At 41.1% G+C, this 20,071-nt stretch overlaps 1 protein-coding gene across 1 annotated transcript in view; it reads right to left on the reverse strand.

Moving 5' to 3' along the window:
- roraa (RAR-related orphan receptor A, paralog a) overlaps positions 1-20,071 on the reverse strand; it is a 191,912-nt gene that overhangs the window by 54,766 nt on the left and 117,075 nt on the right. The window contains exon 2 of the mRNA XM_042410684.1: positions 6,308-6,337. Within this exon, the coding sequence (XP_042266618.1) occupies positions 6,308-6,337 (30 nt within the window). The remainder of the gene's footprint in view (positions 1-6,307; positions 6,338-20,071) is intronic.

The following is a 20,071-nucleotide window of genomic DNA, read 5'->3' on the forward strand; positions in this document are numbered from 1 at the left end:
AGCACAAATGTCAATGTATAATATCACCGAAAGCTTTTGTGAGCACTTCTGCTTTCTTCTCTGTAGATGTTACTTTTTTTTTTCTACTACTTCAGTTTCTGAACAGAATGACATTATTTGCCAGAAAGATATGATCCTCACTTCAAATTAATCTAATTCAATTTCAACAAAGATTTGATGCTCTCCATGCAAACACTCTTGTTTGTTGTGTTTTGTCCCAACATATTTTTTCTTTGATGCTCTGTGACGATTATTATTGATCCTGAAATGGCGCTTACAAGATATTTCAAAGGAATGTTATTATAGGGGACATCTTGCTCGTTGCATGGTTTATTCAACAACATTCCGATGAATAATTCAGGAATTAAATTATATATGTTAATTTTACTCTCCTTTATTCATGCATAATATTGCATCAGAATTTTCACATTCTAAAAAATCCATAATGGAATATTTCTGACAATAGATTTTTTCCTCTGCTTCAGTTTGGTATAATTTGTCTCAAAGTGCACTTCAGTGAGGAGTGAAGACCATCAATTTCTGATACACATTCAGGGAGATAAGCTTAGATCACGAGAGGACTGTGTGTGTGTGTGTGTGTGTGTGTATGGCTGCTACAGAGGAACTTGATGATGGCACAAGGACATTTAATTATGGCCCCCCATCTTAAAGCTTCCCCATCAGCATCAGTCAGGATCATATCTGGAGGAGCTCCATGACCTCCGCCTATGTCGCCCTCCATGAATCAAACCTTTCATTACATGCTGACACTCTTGTCCTGCGCTGAATGTGTGTACACCATGGGAAAGTGATGAGGCATCGGAAACCTGATGAGTGACGGATAACCTGCACTTGTGCAAAGGCTAGTCTACTGTGCTGTGCCTCAGCGAGTGCGAGGATGGCCGTGCCCTCCCAGCCATGCCAACTGCTTCGCCTGGCAGACGCCACCATCTCAGCACAGCCCTCGCTCCCTGCCCCTCTCACCTGAGGCGGCAGACAGCCGGCAGAAGAGAAATCGCCCGCAGCAGATGGGGCCACTTACTTTGGCTGGCCCATCCAAGCATTGTGTCCTTGTCACATGTCACTTACTCTTGTTTTCTTGTCTTGACAACACTTCAAGACAGGGCCTTTCAGTTTCGGGTGAGACACAAAAGGGAAAGGGTGAGGAATAGCTGACGAGGCCTCTCTTCGCTCCGGCTCAAATTCTCTGAAAGAGCCGGCACCAAGAGAAGAACCAGATTAAGAGCCAACAAAAGCAAAGCACCCCCAGCCCCACAATAAGCTGTCGTGCACCCTTATGGCTCCCCTCACCACTCTCCTCCTTATAAAACACCCTGGGCCCCCAGGAGGCGATAAAAAGAAGCGTCCTTACCCAGAGAAACTTATGCAAAGAAAGTGCATGTACAAAGGCCATTTGCAATTTTACAAAATGGCAGACATAATGCTTTTACTGAAAAATGAGGACCAGCCATATTGTGTTGGAGAGGAAAAAGTATGGCAGGAGTGGAAAAATGGAGAAAAATCATGCTGGCCTGGTTTACGACAAATAGATAGCTCTATTGATTTCCTTTTTACAGTGACTGTCCATCCCTCACTGTTGTGATTACACTGACCTATTTCAGAAAAAAAAAAAAAAAAAAAAAAATAGCCGTCTATTATAGATTAAACCAAAATGTCCAAAAAGAAAATACTCTCTTTGTGGAACAAACAAATAGAGTAAGATGAAACATAACCTACAGTAGCCTACAGAGGTAGAAAAAGATTGTGTCAATTTAAGCGTTCAATGTTGCTCTGGGAGAAGAGGAAACAACGAGTTCTAGTATCACGCTGAGAATCAAATAACTTTCCACAGAAAGAGTGGCTGTGTTTAGTGGGGCCCTGTGTTGTCAATTTCAATCCTGACAAAAAGGCAACAACATTAAAATGATCACATGATTGTTCAACTAATATTTAAACTATAATTTGGCAAGGTTCAGTAAGAACAACAGAGTTTAACATTTGATAATAGTTTACTGTACAGTATGCGCTACTGTATTGTGTTTTTTACTCTAATACACCACAGCACAGTTCAGTGTTGTATGCTTTGTGCTGATGATTCCTCTGCGTCTGTGTGTATTGCTGTGTGTGCTCGTCCTGCTCCACTATGTCTGTGCTGTGCGTCTCACTAGACTATCTCTCTCCGTGTAGCTCAGGGGACTCTGGCTGGCTGATCTTCATTATCAGCCCTAGCTTAACAATGTACTGGATGCACTTCCCACATGAGTGCAACTAACAAATCCCCACAGAGCTGAATCAAGGCAACAATGTGATGAAATACCTTCAAACAACCACTGAGCATGGAACACTGAGCTATGCAGAGACAACTCACACTGCCCCGGGCGATTCCACAGGAGTGCGCCTGTTGCCAAGCAAAATTAGGCAGCAACTGGGACATATTATTCTCCTAAATTGGCAATGTATAGCACTATTAAGGACCATAAATCTCATGTTTGATTAACTGAAAATACCTCAGCTCACACAGCCAATGCATTAGTGTTCTACTACTCAGAAACCCAAGCGGGATCTGCTGTCATTTAGAGGTAAAGCAGATGCTTTAAAGACACAACCTGTCATTGTGCCATGTGAACACAGAGAGCATTATTGGGATTAATAATGTTGTTTGCATATATTTGCAAAAATACACCAGACTACTTTTAAAAAAATATACTGTAAAGAGAGAAATGTGAAATGTAGAGGCATAAAATCTACAAGTTCTGGCTTTTTAACTTTGAGTGAGTCTCAATGACTGATATTATTTTCCCTCCGACTGTGCACTCAGTTTTTCTAAGGCAGCGCCAAAAAAATCTAAATCATCTGGTTCCTTTAAAACAGATTGGCTGCACTATTACTATGTGAGTGCACATCTCTGACGAGAGAAACTCAATACAAGCTGCTAGCAAATAAATGAAGATGCTGGAGCAAGGCCATGTTTCTCAATCAGTGTAAGGACTCTGTCACCGCAATGGAGATAAATATAGGGTGAAAAAAGACTGGGGCTCTACATCGTATCTGTAAGACTGAAGAGAGGAAGGCTCGTCTGTCTCCTTTTCTTTTCCCAGAGTCACATTTGTATTACTGCCTCCCTCTGGCCACTCTATTCCCAATCTAAACCAAGACACACACCACATATACAGTAGTGCATGTTAATACAAAGGATGGGCAGGATACACATGTGAAATAAAATTGAATCAAACACAATAATAACGAATTAACAGTGCTTGACTATTAGTTAATAGTGTTTCTGTGATGATTATCTGTTTTAAACTTTTGGTGACATTGTCAGAAAGATGCAATTTCAGCTTGTGAAGTGTTTAAGGTGGTTATTTTGTTGACGTCAGTGATCTTGCATGTTTTGTCTAATCAAAAGCAAACTGTAGAAAAACCGGCAATTTATTGTGATTATCCAGAGTTTTGCGGTCTTGCTTTGTATCATTGTCTGAACAGTCAGCAGACAATCAGTATATTGTACATCTACTGCTGCAAGAGAGAGACAGGATTAGCTCAAGGTAATCAGGAGATCTGCTCTGTTCGAGGAAGAGCATCCTGGCTACACGACCCGTGTGTGTGCTAGCTGGCTCTCTGCTATTCGAGCTGTGAGACAGAGCCCCAGACTGCTGATGGTAGATTAGAGGTGAGACGTCTAATCTCGGTGTAATCAGCTGCTGCATCTGATCCTCCGCTCCACACCATCTCTCTCAACAGGTCCAAACAGAAACTCATCTCACAGCAACGCCGGCCTGCCGAGGTAGGAGAAGGTGATGGCGTATATCTGGTGTCCACCATCAAAGTAAGAAAAAAAAAAAAAAACCTACAATACGAAATGTAAGCCCTTGATCTTTTGCTGTCACTTTTTTTTTTTACACAGGTCGTTTTTAGGCTACTAAAAGTCAACTGCTACTAAAAGTCCATACAAGAAAGCATTTGTAAATCTGTCAGGGAAATGTACAGGAAAACCACAGCTGACTTCTTGCTGAGAATTATAGCCTTGCGGTAAGAGAAAGTGCTGCTGAGGGGCCACCCCTTATGGGGAATGAAGAGAGAAGGGAAGTCAGAGAGAGAGAGAAAGGTTCTGCTTCAGATGGTAAATCTATGTAAGTTTTTATAACAGCCTGAATGGGGACAGTCATTGGCACAATGATAACAGTAAGTATCTGTTTTCATCTAGAATACTTCATCTTCTGATGGCTAAATGATTAGTTAAATTAGGTGGATGGAAAAGGGAAGTGCAGAATGGAGAGAAGAGGAGAGGAGAGGAGAGAAGAGAAGAGAAGAGAAGAGAAGAGAAGAGAAGAGAAGAGAAGAGAAGAGAGGAGAGGAGCAGAGAAGAGAGGAGCAGAGAAGAGAGGAGTCTGCCAGTGAACAGCTGCCCCTGTAATTTATATTGATGAGGGGACTGGCATGGCGGGGAGCTTCCAGCAGTTTGATCACTCAGGCAGAGTAGGGAGTTAGTCAGAGACACGGACCATCCCTGTGGTCTGGGTTGGACTGGGAAGACCTTCTAAACACACACGCATATGCACACACACACACACACACACACATACACAAACGGGACTGCCTAGCTCATATTACAAGAGCCAGTGTGGACTGGTGTAGTGGGGAAGCCAATGTTTTCACTCTGGGAACAGAAATAGATCTACAGCCTGACTATAACCATGTAGGGCAGTGCGATCTCCCTCATTATTACTCCACCAGCCAAATAATCACCAGGCTTCTCTGAAAAAAAAAGACCTTCCCTCCACATTCTCAATGACCATTAACTGGCCCTTGAACTTCTTCTTGTGCACACAGCTCTGACGAGGTTCCACAGTCGCTTCCTGTCTGTGAGGCACAGCAATCAACTACTTGTTAAGGGGCTTTACTTTGATTTCCTCACACGGACAAGATTTGAATATTTCTCACTGAAATGAGACAGCGTAGTCCAGTCTCTGCCCAGGGCTTTGAACCCAAGACTCCTAAATCATGCTCTTTGATTTGAGCCCCCTTCCGGTGTAGAGGTGCTTAGCGCCGCACTAATTAAGATAGTGGGGCGGTGGATGGTGGGTCAAAGCTCTTCTCTTTTACCTTGAAGATATCCTGACACAAACACGAACATGCACACGCACACATGTAAAAAAAAAAAAAAAAAAAAGAAAAAAAAAAAAACACCATAGCCCCTCCAGACAAGCAAATAGCTTAACACACAATCATGCTGCTGTTTTGACGGGGCTGTTTGAGTAAGGTAGAGCTGTCTTGCGTAGAAGATCATATCCTTTGCCCTGCTGTCTGATGTAAGAAAGAGCTGAGGAGTTTTACAGAGTGAGATGCAACATCTCACAATCTGAAACACTCCGACCGCTCTTACAGAAAAGCCCTCTGGCCTTCCCTCTCCACAAGTTTCATCAGAGTGATCAGAGCGAAAGGATAGCCTTCAGGGCTAGTTTCTTCCATTCACACAGTGAACACACACATAGACGTAGACACACACACACACACACACACACGCACGCAGACACACACGCACACTGCAGTACACTACACAAAAGCAGTTTAACATGCCTTTTCGATTACACTTCACACGTGTCAAAATACAGTACAGATCTCTTGGAAATCATTGATTTCTACAGGTTTGACTGTTCATCAATTCTTCATGAGCAGACTGAAATTGAAAAGGCAGTGTTGGTTAGAGAAGGCAAAGTCTGTGTATGATCGTTGTAGTGCACAAAGAAACCTTGCATCTCACATGTGTCACATACTGTGTGAGTATCTTTCAATTTTCGTGATATGATCTGTACTTGAAGAATACAAACTCTTGGTAGTTAATGCAGCCTCAGAGGTTACAAACCACCACACAACACCACATCCGTGTTGTTCAGCTGCAGGACCTTGCAGAAAACAAAGAGGTGCTTCAGCACACTGGCTGCTTCAACTGTGCATGATTATCAAGCAGTCATAAGACTGCATAGCATTTTAATTTCCTCTCTGGGGTTATCATCATACTCTCCCTGGGATCAAGATGAAGAAATAGTGAAAGCGGATGGCACAGATCTAATTGAGGGTATTGATTTACCACAATCCTAGTCAGAAAAATAATATTTATATAAGAACATAAGATGAAAAAACATGGATACAAACAAGATATCTTATGTCTACTATATATAAGACATGAAGGTTTTTTTTTCACATGAAGTTTGTGTAGAATATTTCTGAATGAAGTTAAATGTCTATTTCTACAGCCTTAAAATTGTAGTGCAACAAAAATAAAATAATAAAAATTAACTGTACTTACAGGTATGTGTCTTCTTTGTTACTGAGATACCTGCAAGAAGAGAACAGAAAGAGAAAACCATGAATACCAATACATAAAAAACAACAATAAATACCAAGCTGAAAGCATCATTTACATGATGCTCTGGTTAAATCTAATTGATAGTGATGATAACAATGAAGAAGAGGACCCTGTGGTCCAACAGACTGTCACTGTCTAAGGTCATTGAGGTGGCAGGCCCAAGGCAATTATGTGTGTAGACTGGTGTCTGACCTGCGGCCATGCTACATCAACATCCACAACAAGGTGGTTGAAACTCTATCCTCTGCAGGCAGAGAATGAAATTCATTGTAAAACAAACAACATTTGGAATGCTAATGTGCTCAGCAGCCCCACTGATTGGGCCTGAGTATATGACTAAGCCTGTGGCCCAGAGCGGGATGGAGGCACTTTGACCTCAATGTTAGTAAGTTAATCCTTTATTTAAGTACATAGTCTCATCGAGATTGTACTTGTGTATAAAAAAAATGTATATGAAAGCACAACACAAAAGTATAATATAATAATAACAAATTAACATACACAGCACTGTTTAGTCACTGTCAGAATATATAGAAAATGACTACATGAAACATTTAAAAGATATAATCATGTTTTGTTTTTTTTAAACGAGGAACACCACACCTTTTTATATAAGACACAATGGTGAGTGAAAAATGTATCACCATAATGTGCAGTGCACTGTGATACACAAAATCATGAGGTTTTAGGGTAGATGGAGAGCACAGCTAATCAAGGACATACTGTAATTGTTGACTGTATGATGGTTATCAAAGTAACAGAAGAGAAAGAAGCTTTATTTCTATACAAGAATCAAATTCTGACATTCAAAATAGTTGGTCAGGTGCTCCTCATGCTAGCTGTCTAGACAGACAAGGCTCTTGTCTAGACAGATTGTCTTTTGTAAAGTTTGTTTGTTCACTGTTCACAACTGTGATTGATAAAAGAAGAGAAACAAGAGGAACCACGATAGACCCTTGAAGGACACCTTCACTGACTTCAAGAACGTTTTATTTGATACCATTACAAACGACAGCTTAACTATTTCCAGACAGTTAGTCATGAAACCAGTTAACTAAAAAAATGCCAAAGTCCATGCTTTTTATAAGTCAATAAAAACTGCAGCACAGTGGTGATGATAGTTCAGGGAAATGATAGCTGTTGACATGAAACTGTGCTGTGAAATGGTCTAAATGGAGCCTGCTGGCTGTAAAAATATTTGTCTCCACAAAAGCCTGTGTTGGAGTCCACTTAAGATTTGAACAATAATCATTTATATCAGAGGGACACTGCTCTCATTGAGCCGCCTTACATACATTTGGAATTATATCAAATATAAATGATGTTACCTAAGCTCAAAAATATTTGCAAGCAGTGCTGCAATTAAGCAAGCGTTGCGGTGTAGGGGCGGAAGGATCTATATCATCCTCACCCTCAGACTTATAAGGGTCTTTGAGAATTGCATGTCCAGAGTGGTACAAAAACATCTGATGAACTATCTGAGATACAAGCAGGGATGTGTGTAGTCTGCTTATCAAACAAGTGGCCAGTCTGACCAGCGTGAGTCAGACCTGGCTGAGGTGGAGCTGGCCTGCCACTGCTCATACTGCCCTTCCTCACTCCTTCGGGTGTCAACTCATCGAATGAGCCACTTCGGTCCTTGCTGTGACTCCGGCTGCTTCTCCTGTCTGCAGCATTGGTCTAATGCCCCAGGAGCCTGATGCGGACGAGCGCACAGCCAGCCGTGGTCCCCAGAGGCCCGCTGGATGCTCATGCTTTGCAGGGCGAGAGCACACTAATAGATCCCACTTGTCATGCGGAAGCAATGGCTAATTTTTCTACAGCTTGCATTTGAAACTCGGGGGACGGCGAGCTGACATGATTCAATAACTCTGTGAAAAAGGCGTCTGGCCGGAGATAACAATGTTTCAGACACGTTTGAGGGGAAACGAGTCAAAGAGCAACGAGGGGGAAAACAAATAAGCCCTTCAGCCTCCTATAGACATACACACAGAAACACATAACTGATATCAACTCCACTGAGCAGAAAGAGGGAAACAGTCACCTAGGGGCCAGCAGTCTGTGATGGAGCTCTAGCCTTGTTCCAGTGCTCGGGGCCAAAACCTTCTGTTCTGTCCAACTGTGACATTACGCAAGGAGAAAATAAACAGTAACCGAGTCTTAATTCTGCACTTCAATCAAATGACATTGGGCTCTACAAAACTGTGATGGGCATTTTTCACTACATTCTGATATTTTATAGACTAAACAATTATCCAATCAATTGAATAATACATTTTTTAAAACAATTGTTAGTTGACACATACTATTTCTGTTTTGTAAGTTCTATCTTGTTATTATTTTGCTTGTTTGATGCAATATTTAATACTTTTAATATGAAGTGTTTGTAACTTTTGTTTGGAAAAGTGCTACATAAATAAATCTTTACATACTTTCAAAGACATTCTCAAATTGGAGTCTAGTTAGAGTTATAGACAAAATGTGTACATATGATTTAATCTGAAGGCACTTCATGCCAAATGAAATACATGTTACACAAGGAGCAAAAAAGTGACTTCCCTGAGCTCTAGTCTCACCAGAGATCGTAAGGTTATAAACAAGCATTTGCTTTGCAAAACTGTTTATGAGAAAGGAAGTGAACCCACACCTTCACAGTCTCTGTGAAGGTGTGGGTAAACTTTATGTGTATGCTTTTTCCCCAAGGTTAGCCACACAGACCACATGATAATGTGTATTGTTTTGCTGTCACTGGTGCTTTCACTAATAACATCAAAAAGTAACAATTTATCAGACACAAAAAAGGCTAATTCTCTAAACCTCAGATTTTCATCTCAACATCAAATATGTAGTAATGACTGATCATAATTTTATAACCACTGAATTTCCTAATTAATATACTTAATACATTATTTTTTATTATAGAGTAATTCTGATATTAAGTAAACTTGTATTGCCCTATTGTAGTGAACATATTAAATCTAAATGCATCATAAAGTCAAGTCTATTTTAGAAGGGGTATTATTTACTGTAAGGGTACCCTGGGGAATTCAGTGTAAACAAATACAGTTTTGTTTACTGGACATTGAAAGTTTCTCACTACAAAGTATTGTGTGTATCCCTAAGGGCTGAAAAAACATGTAGATGCACCAAAACATGCATTTATAACATCATGAAAATGTGCTAATTTTGGTTTTGAAACCTGCATTGTTTAAATTATCCAGCAGTCATCTTCTTCTCCACTTTTTGTCCACATCACTACCTGTTATGGCGTAGTGCCAGCACCAACTGTCAATATACTATACCCACCCTCTGAAGTCAGCAGAAGTGTGTATCATGTGTGTCCACATGCGTGTGCTAATCATACTGGGAACAGCTCAAGAAATCATTGCTCTACAGTGCCACAAGTGGTCAAAAACTCCACGGTGTATCTTTAAGTCCATAAAACTAGATGCACAGAAAGAGATAATAAACAATAAAACCCTAACAATATATGTACATCAAAAACTCCACGAAACACAGCCAAAACCTGCATTTGTTTATCTGTGTATGTGTGTGTGCTGCAATAAAAGGTCTTCCCAACTACTCTGCATCTCCCACTGACCAAATCCCAAACACCTAGTGATATGAAAATTATTCTCTTAACAAATACGTTCTAAGATACACATTCTGTCTTTTACAGAAAATGCTCATACGGCCTGTTGCTATGCAGGTTATAGAGGAAGCGGGGGGGTGGTTTGTAGGCCCACTTCCTCCTCTATGTGTCATTCAGAGCCCTGTGATTGGAGGTGGCAAGGAGAAGGGGCCACAAAGCCAATGAATGAGTCAGGCGGTGAGAAAGAAGGAGTTAGCTCTGGGCACTGACATTGGCAATGCCTGCCAGCTCATGTCTTCTCCACTGGATGGCAGGTTCAGAGGTCAGTCTGGAGGTGAATCTCTCCTTGGCTGACAAACAGGCTGGTATAAACATGCTTACAGCCTGAGGATCGCCCCTTTCTACACATCTATGTGGCCATTATTTATTTAAGTAATAATAAAAATTGAGGTTAAAATGCAAGCCTGCTGTCTGTGTGAAGTTGCAGCTGAATTCAAATTTCTACATTACCATTTGTCACAATGGAAGGAGGGACAGTTGTCACACTGTGGCCTTTGATCAGTCATATTTCCCCTCGCATTGGTAAACAATTCAGCACATGTTCTCATGAGACTTTGTCTATGCTATAGAGGAAGAGAGGCACTGTGCAGATGACTGGAGGTTAACCTCCACCACATCTATCTGCAGGGGGGCACACATCCTGTAAACATGCCACTTAGACAGGAGAAGAGTGAGTCTGGGGTTTGGCAGCCACAGTGCTGCAGCCGGCTGTGGAGCACCGTGCCATTGCAGGCGACTCAAAGTGACAGCGCTGTAATGAAGTCTGAGGCGCACGGCAGGCTGTACGTCATAATTTCAGGTTCCTTAAAGCCTGACAGGGAATGATTATCATGGATGGTTATTGTCACCCTGCCTCCCTGGGAGACGAGGCGTGCTCTGGGGTTGTTGCACCGTGACATTCAAAGTTACAGTCTCCTTCATATAATGGAGCTGTCCTCTCAGCGCGCTAATGGGAGCGATCCATTTAACCTGTGCCAGAAACACACAGACGAGGAAGTTCCTAATGCGAGGCCTCTCCCGTGGGGACGTCACACTCCCCCCCTGGCTGCTCCCTCCCTGCTGCTTGATTCATTGACTGGCGCTCCTCACTTATCCTCATTCACTGTTCAGTCTGGGGAGACAGGGAGGCTCGCTTCCTGCTGCCTGCTCCACATGCCACTGCTGCACGCCCGACGCACACAAGGACACAGCCGGCGAAACACACCCAGCTGTAAGAAAATCCAGTGAGGGACGGGCTAGACACCTACTGGAATTACGGGTCAATACCATAGGCCTTGGGAATGCACACTTGCAGTACACACTGTCTCCAGTTAATAAGGCCTCGCAGATAGAAAAAAAAAAAACATCAGACAATAATGTGAAGGTTTGGTTATTGCCCTGTCTTAATGATGGCAGTTGTATGGGACTGTTAATTTTAGGCTACTCCTGAGGTTGCTGGTTAATGACGGTGCCTTAGCCATGGTCATCTTAAGAATGATAGATGTAGCCACATTCAGTAGTCCATCTTTTGACTGCTGCCGCCTGCCCGACTGACAAAGTGCTGCTACATTCCTGAGAGAAAATAATTAGAAAAAATTAATGTGTGTCTCTTCTTAGCCATCACAAAGCACCAAAAGCAGCTCCAATTGTGTGGGAAACATGTTTTGTTGTGATTTATGGCGCTATACATTTCAGAAATTTAACACAGTATGAATTCAGGCTTGAGGAACACTAGAACACTAGAATATATACTTGTTTAGATAGTCGAGTATTGTGGTGGGTCAGACAGTATGAGGAACAGCCAAAGTACAAAGGTATGATGCAAGGTTGCTCTTGCATCAATGCTCATCTCATCAAAATTCCTATTATAAGATGGATGATTAAGGGCTAAAAATAGGCACATAAGTATTGTAGCTGTGTATCCATATCTGAATGTGTGAAAACATTTTGTATAATACATTCAAATGTGTGAATTTGTAAAAATGTTTTGATCAAATGAATTCAAATGTTTGAATGTGCAAAAATATCTGAACAAATAGATTTAATTTTTGAATCCATAAGGAGATCTGTAGCTGTGCATGACATTTTGTGAACAAATGAAAAAGATTTGCACAAATAATTTCCAGTGTGAGTGCACAAAGAAGATTTGCACAGAGGTTTGCAGTTACACATCAAAGGTTTGCAGTTACAAAATAGGTTTGCAGATACACATCTATCTGTGGGTGAAAAAAGTTCACACAGAACACAATTGTATGTGTTAATCCCAAATTTACTGCTACGAGTCAAATCTACAATTACAAATCAAACTGTGAGTACAAACACTTTTGTCCCACATTTGATGCTTCCTCCTGAATAGCCAGTGGGGATGCTCGAAAATGCTGGGGGTGTGTCTGCTGAAGGCGCTGAAAGCACACCCCAACTGAACAGCCTCTGAGCCTCTGAACTTAACAACAGTCATGCCGAACTCCCTTATAAAAATACACAATTTAAGATAGGCCTTGATTGTAGGTGTAAAACGAGCAACTTGGATGATATTTTAAAAATAAAGTACCGTTAGGAGCCACTGTTTAAATCAGCACCTATTCTGTAAATAAATGTGGACTTATTTCAGTAAAAATGTAACTTAAATAACTAGTTAACAAGTGATCCATCACCAATCATCATTATGTTAAATTATCATCTTTTTCAATGGAATTCGGTGTCATTCTTCTAAATGGAGTTCACCTACACAAACAAGGCCTATTTTAAAGTGTTTATTTTTATAAGGGAGTTCAGCATGAGTGTTGTTAAGCTCAGAAGCTTAGAGGCTGCTCAGTTGGGGTGTGCTTTCAGCGCCTTCAGCAGATGCACCCCTAGCATTTCAGAGCTACTCCATTTGTTATTCAAGAGGAAGCGTTGAATGTGGGACAAAAGTATTTGTACTCATAGGTTTGACTCATACTCATAGATTTGATACTCATAGTAGCTGTAAACTTGGGATTCATACATACAATTGAGTTCTGTGTGAACTTTTTTCACCCAGAAACAGATACTGTAGGTGGGTAACCACAAACCTTTATTGAAACTGCAGACCTTTGAGGCGTAACTGTAAACCTTTGTGCAAATCTTCTTTATGCACTCACACATTGGAAATTATTTGTGCAAACCTTTTTCATTTGTTCACAAAATGTCATGCACAGCTACAGATCTCCTTACGGATTCGAAAAATTACATCTATTCAGATATTTTTTTACACATTCATTTGAATTCAATTGAACAAAACATTTTTACACATTCATTGCATTCATACAAAATGTTTTTATACATTCAGATATGGTAATACACAGCTACAATACGTTTTGAGCCCATAGGTGATCTGATTCAAGGACCTCTCTGCTGTTCTAACTTTGGCAGTCTTTGTGAAGGCCAAGTTCCATACACAAAGTCATTTAAACAATCCTCCCTTTTGCAGTGACACACTTAGCCTTATTAGCTCTTATACTGCTATAAACTATACATGCAAAAATTTAATGATTAAAAAAGCACAATGATTCTAATCAGCTGCCCCCTAATATACTAAAACACTTAATCCATGGAGAGGCCAACTCTCTGGGGAGGCTCAAGTGAAAAATGACTTCTCTGTCTCCAGGCGCTGTTATTTCTGGTCATTTCTAATTGGTTTTAACTAAAAGCAACCACTCTGAGACTCCACAGGTTACTCCAATGCATCGCTATGGAATTGTCTGCAAATAGAAGATATACATCCAAATTAGTTTTAGAGGACACCACAATCGTCTTTCAGAAGACGAAAGGAGAACGTACAGAAAAAAATGCATGCCTTACTGGGAAAGGCAAGAAGTTGGGAGATCCCAGAGGAGAAAGCAATGTTATCAGAGTGACCCTGAGATCATAGTAGCCCTTGTTGACTTAAGGTACCATGTCACATGCACCTCACCCCCTACAAATGTCACCCAGGCTCATGTACATCGTCTCCCCCAGAGCAGTTCTGCATTGCTGGGCCTGTGAGTCTCCAGGTGAGTCCTCGGTGCTGTTTGGTGGCTCGTGAATTATGCATTGCAGCAGAGGAATTGATGTGGCCCAGGAGGGCCGAGAAACAGCAGGCATGGCTGGGAGGCAGATTGAAGACTCTGACGGAATTTTAATTGTACCTCAGGGAACATTGCGATAAGTGCTATTGTTATTGGTAAGACACTGCTGCACAGGTTCACTTATATGTGAGCTTAAAAAAACGACAAGATCCAAAAACATCCATTGTACAAAGTCCAAGGCTCTTACACACCACCAACAGCCTTTTTGTTACAGGCTATTCTGAGGAGAATGGTTTTTATCATTACCGTTGCACAAATATTTATCACTATGTGCTCAGTGTTAATCTGAAACATGCTCAGAGAACCAGTGAAGGTTAGCTATGGTGAAAGAAAAAAAGATTCAGGAAACGTCTACAAACTAAACAGGGAACTGCCCAATCAGAAACCACTGAGCCATTCCATTCAGTTATATTTTTGTGATTCAGTACAGTACTGCAGGTGAAAAGCCAAAATATTCGGGTTTCTACTGCTCTGATGTTGTTCACTCTGATCCTGGCTCTAGCTGTACTATACCGTAATTCTCCTCTGAGTGCGAGCTGGTCCCGGGGGGCCTGACGGATGCAGGAAGGCCCTGGGCGCTGGTCAAAGTGAGGCCAGGGGCACAGGCAGGCCTCTGTGTACTCTCTGCACTGGCGGTTCCCAGCCCAGCGGTAATCTCCCAGTGATCCAGCCTCAACCGCACATGAAACCCAATAGCCTTTCAGCCCGCACCATAAATAAAGACAAACCACACTCTGCAGACCACCCTAGCTCACTTTACTGTTACTGAACAGCAGTCTGTATAGGCCACCAGTGGGTATGTTTACACACTTGTATAAAAAGGCTTTAACTATTATATAATTTGAAATGTATATGTTGTAAGAGGGGCATGGGGTTGTTCTGCCTCTCCAGTAGACAAGAGAATCATTCCCTAGAGACAACACTTGTGAATTTCTGTTCACATTACAATTTATTACCTTAGCCCTACACAAGTTGAAATCTAAAGGAGGAATACAATTACCTACAGCTCCCAAGGCGTACACTCCAGTTATGCACTTTTTTTTACAATAACGGGTTGTAAGACTTATACAATTGGCCAATAGAGATGTGCCCCCTTGGGCTAACCTATTCAGGAGAACTTACATATTCACAATTGGCTGCATACTGCAGTTAAATAAAGAGAATCTCAGATCTACAGCATGCTTGAAATCACTTCTTCTCACTTGTTTTGTTTTTCTCTTCGTCTTCTGTTTCTATGCCTCTTTGCAAAGGATGATTCACAGGCGATCTACTTCAGGAAACCACAGTGGTAGACTGCTTCTGCCAAAGGTATAAGTCATTGTAACAGATGAAGTGTTGCACAAGATTTGTTTATTCAACTCCCCTGTCCGAGCTCGGTATGCATCATCTCAAGAATAGCAGAAGTAAAAGATGGGATTAGGATAGGTGAGTTGATGTGTGCTCTGACAGTTGGTGACAATCTGTTACCAGAGCTGTCCAAGTCTGCATAGACTTTACACACAAGACTGCTTGTATAATCATCTCAAGGGGGAGAAGTCTAGTGCTTTGATGACAAACTAATGTCAGCTAATATCAGCTCTATAAAGGCTGACTCAGAAATATATTGGAACCCTTTCATTACCATCACTCATTCAGTCTCAATTCTCATCCAGTAAAGTACAGTACAGCAGGCACTTGTCTAATGAACAAGAGTCTGTGGGGAAGGATCACTCTATGTGAGTGTGTTGGAAGTCAAGGTCCCACAACAGTGGACTCATGGCTCTGCTGATAAGGACTTGGCTGTAATTGCTCAAATGGGAGGGAACTGCAGCCCCATTAGGTCTGGTCTTAGCACTTGCCAATAAGCCAAACTGCCCCTCTGAAGCCTCCCATGTAATGAAAACTTCCTCTGAGATGAATTACATGTCTGTCAATCCACTAATTAATATCATGGACTTGTCTTTTTTGCTTCTTCGCATTAACGAACTGAGTCAGAGAGACGGGGATTGAGGTATTTTCTGAGCACTGGAAGACATAAAGGAAGGAAAAGCAGAGGCAAACTAGCGAGCGCACTGCTACTGTGATTCACTGCAGTCATGGTCGGCACTTAGTGCAGCATCTATTTTTCATGTATTTCATAATTAAAACCTGCGAGTTCTGTAAGCCCTCCATGCTCCATGCAGATCAAAGGTAGTCCTATTAGCAGGGAGTTCATCAGTGGAGCCACTCTTCCATTTCCAGGCAATAGAGCCATGCTTAAAGCACAAATACCCTGTAATTATACACATGTGTGATAACGGGACAGCCATGGAGCTGGACTATGATTAATAGAACACAGATCACAGTTTCCTCCTCCTTTTTCAAAGCTAACACAACAGAGGACTTTACACATGAGGATAACCCATGCGTAGCAGATAAAGAGGTTGATGAAAGACTGAATACATATTTCACACATCGCCTCTTGTGGTGCAGGTGGAGTGTGCTTCAGTTTGTTGCCTTCTCCCTCCCTGCTGCATTCTCTATGTAAATGTAATCGGAGGATAACACGGGATAAAGCTCTGCACAGCAGAGACATGATGCCTCCCTTCTGCGAGGATAGAGGGATACAAACCTACCTCACATGGTGTAATCAACAGAGTGAGCTGTGTTGCGTTATTTGTTTGTCCCATTGACTCCTGGGCAACTTGACCACGGCACGCACTGTCTGGATGCTTGGGCCAGGAGAAATACTTTCCACCAACATTGTAACCAGACAGCTGATAAACGGATGAATCCAATCTGTTTTTCATTTTAAAATGAACCATTTTATAATAACACTAAGCAATGCTATTTCTGAAGCACAGGCAATACACTGTAGAGCATTTACATGTTTTTTTTTTATTTTATTTTGTGTGTCTTGGGGAACTGTAGTACTGAGTAAATGACTTGCAGAGGTGGAAGAAGTATTCAGACTTTTATTATTTATTATTATCAGCTAAATGTATAAAAACTAAAAATACTTATTATGTAGACAGAATGGCCCCTGTCAGTGTTATATTACATTTTATATTATTATTCCTGAAGCATGAACATATAAGCAGCATATTAATGTTGCAGCTAGTCGAAGTTGATGCTAATTAGCTAAAAAAAAAGGATTTCATATACTGTTGGGTGGTTTAACTTACTACTATAACAAGGCATCATTTTATATGCTCACTACAGGCTTATAGACGCTTAGCTTGCAAAGTAAGTATGACTGTAACTGTCAAATAAATCTAGTGGAGTTCAAAGTACAAGATTTGCCTCTGAGATGTAGTGGAATACAAGTATAAAGCAGCATAAAATTGAAATATTTAAGTAAAGTACAATTATCTTAAGCTTGCAATAACTGCTTTTTGGCCACTTGGGGGAGGCAGAGACAAGCTGTTAATACAATATTGACATAGTATCACTTTTTAAGTTGATGTGGCAAATTTGTTAGCAAACAGACGCTTTTTTTACATATCCAGCGGACACAGAGAAACATTATCATTCATTTTGAGTCATGTTTTCTGTGCACCTGGTGAATGTTAGTACAATATTCACTCTCTTAAAACTCAATTTTTGGTCTTTACCAACTCCTGAGGGAAATATTTGGCTTTTTAACTGCTAAATGCTCCACAGCTTGTTGCTAACTGTGTCTGTTTGCTGTTTGGTGCTGTACAGGTAGTGTACAGTGGGTTTTTAGAGCTTTTTTTCTCAGAAAACAGCTACCTGCTGGAGCCAAAAACGACACAATATTAGAGCTATGAGAATGAACCAAAGCAGTAAAGTTGCAGCCAGACAGCTCAACAATGAGCTGAAACCAAGGGGAGCTGCAGAGTCGCTGATAATTCTCTGTAGATTCATCACTACGAGCGACACAAAACTGTGGTTTGATATAAAAATATTAATTATAGTTGCTTTAAGTACAGCGCTCGAACAGAATTTGAACCAAATGATCATCATCATGCGATTTAAAATATATACACAATTTATATCTAAAAAATCTGCTGACTGTATCTTGCTGCTACAAAGCTTCCTGCTGTCTATGGGGTTATTCTTATGCCATTGCATAACAATGTCAAAGGAAGAACTTGTGGTGAAGTCATATGAAAGAGGAACTATAATTAGCCATACTAGTATTTGCACACTCATAGGCATGACAGTTGTTTATGCTTTCTTACTGAAAGCATAACAACTCTTCGCTCTAGAGCCAAGTTAACAGTAGGAAGCAAACCACTGAACTTCCTCCAGGCTCGTGAGGTCAGTTACAGTTCACTGTACAATTGCCCTACAATAACAACTGGACAAGGTAACAGGAAGGACTGTTGGTTTATCAAGTAGAAGGATGACAATCCTAGTATACACTTCTAATACATGATAAAAAACAGGCTTTGTCCAGAAGGCAAAGCAATATAACACATCCTACAGCCAAGCCACGTTACAGAGAGAACAGACTGAGGGCAGGGATTTTGCACCTTACAGAAGGGAAACATCCAATCAGCATCATCACAATGCTGGCATATAACAAAGGCAGATCCACTTTCTAACCTACCCCATGGTGTTCAGCAAGGCTTTGTGGAATAGTGCCCATGTTTTAACTACATTACATTATTTTTTATGCAACTGTCAACACTGTGATGTAGACGGCCAGACACATAGTATGAAGAGCATACAGAATAGGCCACTCACCACTGGCCCAACACACATAACAGACAACCCACTGACACTCAATGCAATGTCAAAGTCAAGAGGGGTCTGAGGTGGAGGCTGGGACCACATCTATACTGCAGCCACAGCCATACATTCTCAGCAATATGAAAGCTTGCAGCCGTGGCCAGCAGTAATAATTAATAGCATAGTCTATAAGCATTCCATTAGGTGCAAGCAGCTGTCATAAACATCTTAATTAATTTACAAAGCAAGCAACTAGGGAATTATGGCGACGTAAAAATCTGCTTCCCTCTGCCGCTCCATAGCACTGGAACAGATCGGGCTTTTAAATTTTTAAACATGCCTTTCATGTTCTCTAGAGCACTAAAAAGCCTTTGAACAGTCAGCTTGTTAGGAGATGCACCTAGCAGCCCAATACCTACGGGTCGTCTTGCTATTCTTTTCATACGGTGACAAGAGGTTTTGGGCTTCTCTTTGCCGCTCCGGCTTGACTCAAGGAATCTCTCTCTTCCTGTTTGGCATCAGCCCTCCCTCCTATTTTCTTTGTCACAGTGACATAATGTGTTTTTTATGTCAAATATTCCAGAGCTCTCTCCATCCATCTCAGTTTCTTTCTATAATTTTCTATGAGCAAAGATTTACAGCAAGTCTTCTGATCCGTTTAAAAGCCACTTTTAATGATTTTCCTTCTCCTTAAAGATGTTATTTGAAAAATGCCAAAAGTTCTCCAAATTAAACAACCACATAGGTCGTTTGTACCATGCACTCTACAATGACCCATAGGAGCTTTTTCCAAAATGTTGCTTCTATCGGCAGTAATCTGCATGACAATATAATTTGTCTGCGCTTTCCAAATCCATTACAAATAATGATGTTTTATGATGTGACAGCACTGTGGTTAAGGTCTGGTTAGGTTTAGGCACAAAAACCACTTGTTAGGGTTAGGGAAAGATCATGGTTTGGCAATAGTAAACACCACGACAATCGTAATTATGTTTTTTTTAAAACTGTCCCAACCCGTGGTTGGAAACGTGACACTCGTAGTTGGAAACGGGGAACAAACAGCGGTCTCCTGCAGTTAAGTCCACTAAGTCCACTTTTTGCAAGTTAGGATCTATCAATCCACCCAACCCGCCACCTCCGAATATAGAAATATAAGTCACCTTATATCTGAACTACGTCACTTCTCCAGGTCATAATTACTACAGCCGCTAGATGGCATCTGTCACTCAAATGTAACTATACGTTGTTTCTGGCGACTGAATTCACGACCCAGAATGTCGTTTTTCTTGGGAGGACAGGCTCGAAAAATGACAATTTAACAGCAGAAGG

This window comes from Thunnus maccoyii, chromosome 5 (genome assembly GCF_910596095.1).
Source record: "Thunnus maccoyii chromosome 5, fThuMac1.1, whole genome shotgun sequence".
Classification (NCBI taxonomy): domain Eukaryota; kingdom Metazoa; phylum Chordata; class Actinopteri; order Scombriformes; family Scombridae; genus Thunnus; species Thunnus maccoyii.